The sequence below is a fragment of the Carcharodon carcharias genome, chromosome 17 (genome assembly GCF_017639515.1).
Source record: "Carcharodon carcharias isolate sCarCar2 chromosome 17, sCarCar2.pri, whole genome shotgun sequence".
NCBI classification, from domain to species: domain Eukaryota; kingdom Metazoa; phylum Chordata; class Chondrichthyes; order Lamniformes; family Lamnidae; genus Carcharodon; species Carcharodon carcharias.
This window is the reverse complement of record NC_054483.1, coordinates 6477394-6488035: the sequence shown is the minus strand read 5'-3', so window position 1 is coordinate 6488035 and position 10642 is coordinate 6477394. Positions and strand designations below refer to the sequence as shown.

The 10642-nt window shown below is 45.5% G+C and overlaps 1 protein-coding gene across 1 annotated transcript in view; it reads right to left on the bottom strand.

The window, feature by feature from the left end:
* Window positions 1–6186: 6186 nt before the first annotated feature.
* Window positions 6187–10642, bottom strand: part of LOC121290057 (myoferlin-like) — a 119648-nt gene continuing 115192 nt past the window's right edge. The window contains exon 53 of the mRNA XM_041210213.1: window positions 6187–6620. Coding sequence (XP_041066147.1) covers window positions 6564–6620 — 57 coding nt within the window. The 3' untranslated portion in view covers window positions 6187–6563. The remainder of the gene's footprint in view (window positions 6621–10642) is intronic.

Genomic DNA, 10642 nt, shown 5'->3' with positions numbered 1-10642 from the left:
TTAGACAAACGGCCTTTTGAAACTGTATTTCACGTCTTCTCGTTACATGGTTATTTCGCACCCTGTGTGCGACCCTCAAGGAGGGCACTAGTCCAACGAACCTGCCAGAATGGAGTGAAACGGGTGTTACTTATGGCACAGTGTGGCTGTGAAATGGCGCGCCTGTTCAAGGATGAATGAGTGGAGGGCAGGACGACAAACTTGGGATCCTGACAACAGCAAAAAAAAAAGGATTTATTCTGCACCACCCTATGCAGTGTTCCGTCACTCCACCACAGATAGAAAAACAAACGCAGTTTTCAAAGAACCCCACCCTACAATAGTCAAGCCACTCTAATTTTTAAGGTGCAGGTGTCTGGCTGAAGCCACCGACGAGCAACAGAAAATGCTCACCAGCGCTCACCACGGTGTGCTCCGGTGGAGGGAGAATGGAGCTGGCTAGTATTGGTGTGAATTACATGTAGGGACAGGGCGGTCACTGGGGTTGGCAGCCACATGAGATGACAAATTTAAATTGTTAAGCCAACGTTTGAAGTGGTTTTTCTTAAGTTAACCCAGTGATGTCACCCGGGGGTGGGGGGGATCGGTTTGTAGAATTTAAAGACAGGTTGGCTGGGTTCAAAATAAAGGCAAGTGAGCAAGGGGAGTTGTGATTTGCTTACAGAAAAGTGTAAGATCCCTCCAAGACCCATGACGAAGCAGCTCAAGTTACCACTTGCTACAGGTTGCAGAAACAAGGGTGTGATATTAATCCCATTTACAGTGTCTTTTGTCACTTTGCTGAGTATAAGGTTTCAAGTTTTCAACTGTGACCAGCCTGTAGAATATTTCTGTCGCCACACTGCCTCCACAGCAAGTTGGGAAAAATTGGAACTGTGAGGGGTTCCCTCCATTTTAGTGGCAATGTCAGTGAAAGCACCGTTGACTTAAACCTACTGCACTGGAATTAAAGATGATGCAAATGTCAGCACTAAAGTGTTTTTAACTATTGTTTTTGTTTAGTCTTTGGATTGAAAAGTATTTTTATCAAATGAAGTGGGCAGATGTGAGCGGTGCTACCTGTCTAAACACACTGCACTGATCCGACTTAAACGGTGTACACACCTGATTGGGACAGATTTGCACAACAACTGACTGACTTTGTGATTTCTTTTTAAGCTTGTTCAGAATCATCCTTTTTTAAAAAAAAATAAAAACAGACGAATGACGAATCTAGACAGGCTGGAATATCAATGACTGACTGCTCTCATTAGCCAACCTGTGTTACCAGACTACTGTTTCTTCATGCTACTGTTTAAATATTAAATAAAATCTATGAAAATTTATAGGAAAGCTAAGCCTGGTTTTATCTGCTCGTTAGCTGTTTAGAGTAAGTTTGTAGTAACTAACATAAGGGTGGCTGCTGCTGGGAATAAAAATCACATCAAACACTCCCAGGACAGCTACAGCACGGGGTTAGATACAGAGTAAAGCTCCCTCTACACTGTCCCCATCAAACACTCCCAGGACAGGTACAGCACGGGGTTAGATACAGAGTAAAGCTCCCTCTACACTGTCCCCATCAAACACTCCCAGGACAGGAACAGCACGGGGTTAGATACAGAGTAAAGCTCCCTCTACACTATCCCCATCAAACACTTCCAGGGTAGGTACAGCACGGGATTAGATACAGAGTAAAGCTCCCTCTACACTGTCCCCATCAAACACTCCCAGGACAGGTACAGCAAGGGGTTAGATACAGAGTAAAGCTCCCTCTACACTATCCCCATCAAACACTTCCAGGGTAGGTACAGCACGGGATTAGATACAGAGTAAAACTCTCTACGCTGTCCCCATCAAACACTCCCAGGACAGGTACAACACGGGGTTAGATACAGAGTAAAACTCTCTACGCTGTCCCCATCAAACACTCCCAGGACAGGTACAGCACGGGGTTAGATACAGAGTAAAGCTCCCTCTACACTGTCCCCATCAAACACTCCCAGGACAGGAACAGCACGGGGTTAGATACAGAGTAAAGCTCCCTCTACACTATCCCCATCAAACACTTCCAGGGTAGGTACAGCACGGGATTAGATACAGAGTAAAGCTCCCTCTACACTGTCCCCATCAAACACTCCCAGGACAGGTACAGCAAGGGGTTAGATACAGAGTAAAGCTCCCTCTACACTATCCCCATCAAACACTTCCAGGGTAGGTACAGCACGGGATTAGATACAGAGTAAAACTCTCTACGCTGTCCCCATCAAACACTCCCAGGGAAGGTACAGCACAGGGCTAGATACAGAATAAAGCTCCTTTTGCAATGTCCCCATCAAACACTCCCAGGACAGGTACAGCACGGGGTTAGATACACAGTAAAGCTCCCTCTACATTGTCCCCATCAAACACTCCCAGGTCAGGTACAGCACGGGGTTAGATACAGAGTAAAGCTCACTCTACATTGTCCCCATCAAACACTCCCAGGACAGGTACATGAGAAGTGAGAGCAGAACTAGGCCATTCAGCCCCTCAAGCCTACTGCACCATACAATAAGATTATAACTGACGATCTATCTCAGTTACTCCTTCCCAAACACCCTCTCGATTCCCTTAGTATACAAGAATCTATCAACCTCTAAGTATTAACTTGAAAGGTTTACAAGCCAAATTTCGCTTTATCTTAACTCCTAACTCCCCTTATTCTGAAACTGTGACCCTGTGTTCTAGATTCCCCAACCAGAGGGAAAATCCTCCCAGAATGTACCCTGTCAAGTCCCTGAAAAATGTGATATGTTTCAATGAACTCGCCTCTCCTAAACTCCAGAGACCATGGGCCTAGTCTACCCAATCGCTCCTCATAGGACAATCCCCTCATACCAGGACTCAATCTAATGGAACCTTTGGTGCACTCCCTCTATGGCAAGTATATCCTTCCTCAGTTAAGGAGACCAACACTGTACACAGTGTTCCAGCTGTGGTCTCAAGGCCCGATACCATTGTAGTAAAACCTCTTCACTCATACTCAAATCCCTTTGCACTGAAGGCGCTGATAGCATTTTCTTTCTCAACTGCTTCCTGTGCCTACATGTTAACTTTCTGTAATTCGTTGTCAGGAACACTCATTCTTCTGAACGTCAGCATTTCCCAGTTTCTGAGCATTTGTCTATTTTTCCTACCAAAGTGGATTTCCCCATATTAGATTCTCCATTATCAGATGCTCCGTTTGCCACCTTGTCCATTCACATAACCTGCCTAAATCTACTTTCAGCCTGTGTCCTCCCCACAGCGTACCTTCCCATCTAACCTTATATTGTCAGAAAACGTGGATGTGTAACACTCAATCCCCTAATCTAAGTCATTGTAAATCATTGAGGTCCCAGCACTGATCTTTGTGGTACCCAGCTGGTTAGAACTACCTGCCTGAACATGACCTATTTTATTCTCATTGTTTTTTTGTCTGTGTTTAACCAATTCTCAATCCATGCTAGTATGTTCTCCCTAATTTTATGTAACAGCCTCGGGTGGTATCTTATTGAATGCGTTTTGAAAATCCAAATACACCACATCGGCTGGTTCCCCTTTATCCTCCTAATAAATTGCATCCTCAAAAAACTCAGATTTGTCAAACCCAATTTCCCCCTCAAATCTGTTTTGACACTGCCCTATCATGTTTTTTTAGCCTGAAGATTAGATTCTAGCATTTTTCCTACAAATGCTGTCAGACTAACTCATCTATAGTCCCCCTCCTCTCTCCTTTCTTGAATAGACTTTCAAATCCAGAGACTATTCATGAATCTAAGGAATTCTGGAAGATCAAAACCAATATGTCACTATCTCTGTAGCCAGCTCTGTTAAAACCCTAGAACATAACCATCAAGTCCAGAGGATTTGTTGCCTTTTAATCCCATTATTCTCTTTACTGATAAAATCTTATATTTCTCATTTGCACTTGGGTTCCCCATTACTTATGGAATTGTTTTTGTGTCTTTTGCTGTGAAGACAGATGCAAAGTATTTGTTTAATATTTCCGTCATTTCCTTATTCCCTGTTGTTCCTTCATTCGTGCAAATCGTCGTCCATTTTGCCTGGACTCTGATCCCAATCCGGTTCAAGTGGAGCCTATTCCAATGGAACAGCTCCCCTTTCGCCCAGTACTTCTGCCAGTGCCCTGGAGTCCCACACCACTCGATCAGCCACACATTTAATCTAATCTGTTTGTCCCTCTGCCAATTTGCAGGGTCTCAATCCAGAGATTATCACCTGTGGGGTCCTGCATTTTAATTTGATTCTAGCTCCTCAAACACCCTCAGCAGAACCTCATTCCTATTCTACCCATGTCATTGTGCCAACATGGACCACGATAACTCAATCCTCCCCCTCCCACTTTAGCAGCTATGAGGAGATATCCTTAACCTTGGCACCAGGCAGGAAACACAACCTTCGTAACTCCCAGCTGCTGCTGCAGCTGCAGACAACAGTATATATCCCCCTGTCAACAGTCGCCTATCACTACTACATTCCTCTTTGTTCCCCCCTTTCCCCCCCACTTGAATGGCCTGCAACATGGTCAATTTGCTCATCCACATAGACAGCAAGAACCTTGTACCTGTTCGATATAGAGAAAGGTTGAGGCTCCTCCAGCACTGCACCTCGTGCCCTTACCTGCCTGACTCTCAGTCACATTTCCCTGTCCGCTGACCACTAACCAGACCGAGTGCCACTTCCTAACCCAAGGGGTGTGACTGCCCCCGGGTTCAATGTGTCCAGGTTACTAACTCCTTCTCCACCCCTGATGCCCCACAGTGTCTGCAATAACTCTGAGCTCAAGTTCCTTGGGATGCAAACACATATTGCACAAGGGGTTTGCTGGGATTGCAATGCCATCCATAAACTCCCACGTGCTGCAGCTGTCATCTCTGGCTCACTGAATAAAACAAGGGCCGGAATTTTCCAGCCCCTCTTGACGGCATGATCTTCTGGTTCTACTGGTGTGAACAGAGATTTCAATGGCTCGCCACCCCTGCCAGAGGTAAAACTGCTGTGGGGGGTGGGGGGGCTGGAAAATTCTGGCCAAGATTATATAAAGTTTATGCATTTCATCAATTGAGTTTTGTTTAAGCTACAGGTAAATATTTACCTGTAACTTTCTCCCTGTGACCCAATAACTGCACTTCATTTACATCTGAACATTCCCAACACTTCTCAACATGTACAGGTGGTGTAGCGGTATTGTCGCTGGACTAGTAATCCAGAGTCCCCGGCAAACGCTCGGGGGACGTGGGTTCAAATCCCACCACAGCAGCGGGTGGATTTTAAATTCAATTTGTAAATCTGGAATTGAAAGATAGGCTTGTTAATATTGATCAAAAAAAACAACTGAATTGTTGTTTAAAACACCCATCTGATTCCTTTGGGAAGGGAACCTGGCCTGGCCTACGTGTCACTCCAGACCCACAGCAACGAACTCTGAAATGGCCACGCAAGCCACTCAGTTCAAGGGTAGTTAGGGATGGGCAACAAATGCTGGCCTTGCCAGTGGCACCCACATCCCATGAAAGAATGTGTTTTAAAAAGTTGTCCTACATCATGGTCCACAGTCGGTCAATAAAAATACCAGATCCAGGGAAGTCAAAGTCAAAACCACAAGAGCAAATCTTGAGATGTGTACAACCACCGTAAGATTGCTGAGGTTGAGATGATAACTTTGAAATCAGTTCCCCCGTATCTTACTATTTACATCACGTTTAAAAAAAAAAACATTTTGGGGAAGACAATTAAAGGCCCCTTACCTCTCCTTTGAAGATTAGACGTTTCTCGGAAGCCATTCTTCAATCATTGACCTTGATCAAATGATGGCCGTGTGGTAGCCATTATAGATTCCAAGTATAAACCATCCAAAAGCCTCCATTAGGACCCAGCCTGTAACTTACTCCAAGGTATCCATTACTAAAACATAAAAGATTTCCAAACCCCTCAATCAGATTTCAGCCTGTAATTTTTCCAGAATCAATCTCCGGATCACAAAGAAACTATTAAGCGAAATCAGAGCATTTTTTGGCATTTTATTTACAGTGGGCTGAAACATATTTAACAAGTACAAAATATTTTTTATAGGTTATTTTGACAAGTTCTCTCGAAACAAAAAAAAAATCCCCTTTAAAAACAGTTTTTTGAAAAAAAAAAAATTGCAAGTAAATGGGGAACAATTCTGGGAACTGCTGGCAAACGGAAATCGAACATTCCAAGTAGCATGCCTGTGATTTCAAACACTTGTTCTTCAAAGCCTTCAGCATCAAATGTTCTTTGTCAACGGGAGGCAGCTTTGGAAGTTGGAACCTCAAGGGAGGGTTTTTCTTTTGGTTGGGTGAAGTTTTTCTGGAATGTTCACAAACAAACATGGGATACCTCCTGAAGTCCTGTCTTTCTGATGCGCACACACACACACAGGCACACACCCAGCCACGGGCAACACCAAAATAAGCCATGAGGCAGAATGAGCTTCCTCGTTGCCGCTTCCTCTGCGCCGAGACCCCCCACTTTGCCACAGGGCTGGCTGCCTTCCGAGTTCGGATGGCCTCTCCTCACTTTCTCTTTCTGTGAAATCTGGTGGACTGCAACAAAAAGTTTGCTAGAATATTCTGTTAAAAAAAACAAATTCAAAGAAAAAAAAAACACATAATATGCAAAAACGAAAACCCAATTCACAACTCAACTGCCAGTGGGAACCTGTTAACTGGAAACTCCACAGCACGCTCCCCAGGACTGCCGTTACAGTGCCCCTCGGTACTCATGGACTCGATGGGAGTGTGCGCGACATCTTGTCACTTTCATGTTTCAACATCAGTTCCCTCCCTTCAGTTCCTTGTGATTCCGCAAGGAACTTTGCAGGGGTATGATATCCATCGGTGTTTAGAAGAATGAGAGGTGGTCTTACTGAAATATATAAGATTCTGAGGGGGACTGACAGGGTAGATGCTGAGAGAATGTTTTCCCCTCGTGGGGGAATCTAGAACTAGGGGGTGCAGTTTAAAAATGGGCCTCTTCCCCCTTTAAGATGGAGATGGGAGGGGGAATTTCTTCTCTCTGAGGGTCTTTAGTCTTTGTAATTCTCTTCCCCTGGAAGCAGTGGAGGCTGGGTCATTGAATATATTCAAGGCTGAGTTAAGACAGATTTTTGATTGACAAGGGAGTAAGGGTTGTGGGGGAACAGGCAGGAAAGTGAAGTTAAGGTCACAATCAGACCAGTCGTGATCTTATCGAAGGGCTGAGCAGGCTCGATGGGCTGAATGGTCTACTCCTGCTCCTCGTTCTCCTGACCTATATTCTGTGAGTGGAAGTCTGTATAGCAGATGTGGGCAGGTGATAGGGGACTTCACACTGAGTTCAACCTACCCTCACTCAGACTTCCTAACAGGACCAGTGGGATGGCATTGAGAAGCTGAAGATTGGGCATTTCTCCTTTCACTCTTTCTTTAACCCTGGAACTGAGGCCAGACGATGTCTCTCTGGCACCACCTTAGCTGATTTTAACCGACTCAGAACAGGTCAGGCTTTCCATACTTAATGTGACGTGCCAGCAGCCATAGTACGGGAATGATAAACCGAGACCTTGTAATAACGTTAATTGCGCATCATTCGATACCGAGCCCATGGTTTTGATACACTGGGGCTATACTGCTTGGGAGTTACGATACTTTACATACTTCAGTTTAGAGCAGTGCCGGAGCATTGCACGTTCCAGTTTACTGATTGTACAAAAAAAAAGTCAAACCGTTAAATACAACAAATGAGCATTCTCTGAATGAGGGTTTAATTTCCGTATACCATAAAAAGCTGGAAGAGAAACACAGCATCCACTGAGAAAATATTTTTTGGGGAGCATGAAATTGGCAGGTACAGCACAGGGTTAGATACAGAGTAAAGCTCCCTCTACACTGTCCCCATCAGACACTCCCAGGACAGGTACAGCACGGGGTTAGATACAGCGTAAAGCTCCCTCTACACTGTCCCCATCAAACACTCCCAGGACACGTACAGCACGGGGTTAGATACAGAGTAAAACTCCCTCTACACTGTCCCCATCAGACACTCCCAGGACAGGTACAGCACGGGGTTAGATACAGAGTAAAGCTCCCTTTACACTGTCCCCATCAAACACTCCCAGGGCAGGTACAGCACGGGGTTAGATACAGAGTAAAGCCCCCTCTACACTGTCCCCATCAAACACTCCCAGAACAGGTACAGCACGGGGTTAGATACAGAGTAAAACTCCCTCTACACTGTCCCCATCAGACACTCCCAGGACAGGTACAGCACGGGGTTAGATACAGAGTAAAGCTCCCTCTACACTGTCCCCATCAAACACTCCCAGGACAGGTACAGCACGGGGTTAGATACAGAGTAAAGCTCCCTCTACACTGTCCCAATCAAACACTCCCAGAACAGGTACAGCACGGGGTTAGATACAGAGTAAAACTCCCTCTACACTGTCTCCATCAAACACTCCCAGGACAGGTACAGCACGGGGTTAGATACAGAGTAAAGCTCCCTCTACACTGTCTCCATCAAACACTCCCAGGACAGGTACAGCACAGGGTTAGATACAGCGTAAAGCTCCCTCTACACTGTCCCCATCAAACACTCCCAGGACAGGTACAGCACGGGGTTAGATACAGAGTAAATCTCCCTCTACACCGTCCCAATCAAACACTCCCAGAACAGGTACAGCACGGGGTTAGATACAGAGTAAAACTCCCTCTACACTGTCTCCATCAAACACTCCCAGGACAGGTACAGCACGGGGTTAGATACAGAGTAAAGCTCCCTCTACACTGTCTCCATCAAACACTCCCAGGACAGGTACAGCACGGGGTTAGATACAGAGTAAAGCTCCCTCTACACCGTCCCCATCAAACACTCCCAGGACAGGTACAGCACGGGGTTAGATACAGAGTAAAGCTCCCTCTACACTGTCCCCATCAAACACTCCCAGGACAGGTACAGCACGGGGTTAGATACAGAGTAAAGCTCCCTCTACACCGTCCCCATCAAACACTCCCAGGACAGGTACAGCACGGGGTTAGATACAGAGTAAAGCTCCCTCTACACTGTCTCCATCAACACTCCCAGGACACGTACAGCACGGGGTTAGATACAGAGTAAATCTCCCTCTACACCGTCCCCATCAAACACTCCCAGGACAGGTACAGCACGGGGTTAGATACAGAGTAAAGCTCCCTCTACACTGTCCCCATCAATTACTCCCAGGACAGGTTAGAAAAAACAGTGCTTCCAATACATTGTCCCAGCAAAGTTTCCTAATGCACTTGGGGCAGGACAGGAGAACAGTGAGCTTTCAGCTTAGAGGCGGAGATTAGTCCGATGGTTAGTTTTCTAGAGTAGCAATCAAAAAGTTTAATAATCTAGAGAATTTCAGTTTAATTTTTTTAATTCTGGAACCAAAAAGCTTCTACCAGTAGAAGTGAGCATGTATTTTCGTAAAACCCAATAGGTTCAACGCTATGTCTGTTGGTGAAGGAAATCTGCTACCCTGACTCAGTCTGGTCTACATGTGACTCCAGACCCACAGCTGTGTGGTTGATCATTACCAACTCTTAAAGCATCTCAAGGTGCATCAGAAGCTTGGACACTGAGGCATAGTGAAGATATTAGGTAAGGTGAGAGGTAGCTATTAACAAGTGCCTTAAAAGAGCAAACAGGGGTAGAGAGGTGGGAATTCCAGAGTTTAGGATCCAGGCAGCTGAAGGCACAACCACCAATGATGGAGCGATAAAATCGGGGAAACGCAAGAGGGCATAATTAGAGGAGAGCAGAGATCTCAGTGTTGTAGGGCTGGAGGAGGTCACTGAGATAGAGAGGAGAGAGGCCATGGAGATGTTTGAAAACAGGGACAAGAAAGTTAAAATCGAAAAACTGATTCAAACAGGAGCCAATGTATGTCAGCGGGCACTCAGCTGATGGATGAACACGACTTGGTCCGAGTTAGCGTATGTCCAGCAGAGGTCTGCATGAGTTTATGGAGGGTAGAATGAGGGAGGCTGGCCAGATGTGTATTGGAATAGTTGAGTCTAGAGGTTATAAAGAAATAGATGAGGGTTTCAGCAGCAGATGAGCTGAGGCACAGGTGGAGTTGGAGATGGAAATGGACAGTCTTGCTGATGGCACGGACATGTAGTTGGAAGGTCATCTCGGAGCCAAATATCACACCAAGTTTGCAAACAGTCTTGTTCAACCTGAGACTATTGCTGGGCAGAGAGATGGAGTCGGTAGCTAGGGAAAGGAGTTTGGAACAGGGAACTTATTTGGATGAAATTTCTGTTCATCCAGTATGGGCTGTTGAATAAGCAGTCTGATAATTTAGCAACAGTGCGGGAGTCAAGAGAGATGGTGATGAGGTAGAGCTGGCAGTCGTCAGCATACATGTGAAAACTAATGCTGTGCTTTTGGATGATGTTGCTGAGGGGCAGCACGTAGATGAGAAATAGGAGGAAGTGGAGGATTGATCTTGAGGGACACCAGAGGTAATGGTACAGGAATGGAAACAGAAGAAAAGAAGATCTGTATTTCTATAGCGCCTTTCACGACCTCATGATGGCTTGAAGTACTTTACGGTCAATGGAGTACTTTGGAAGTGTTGTGA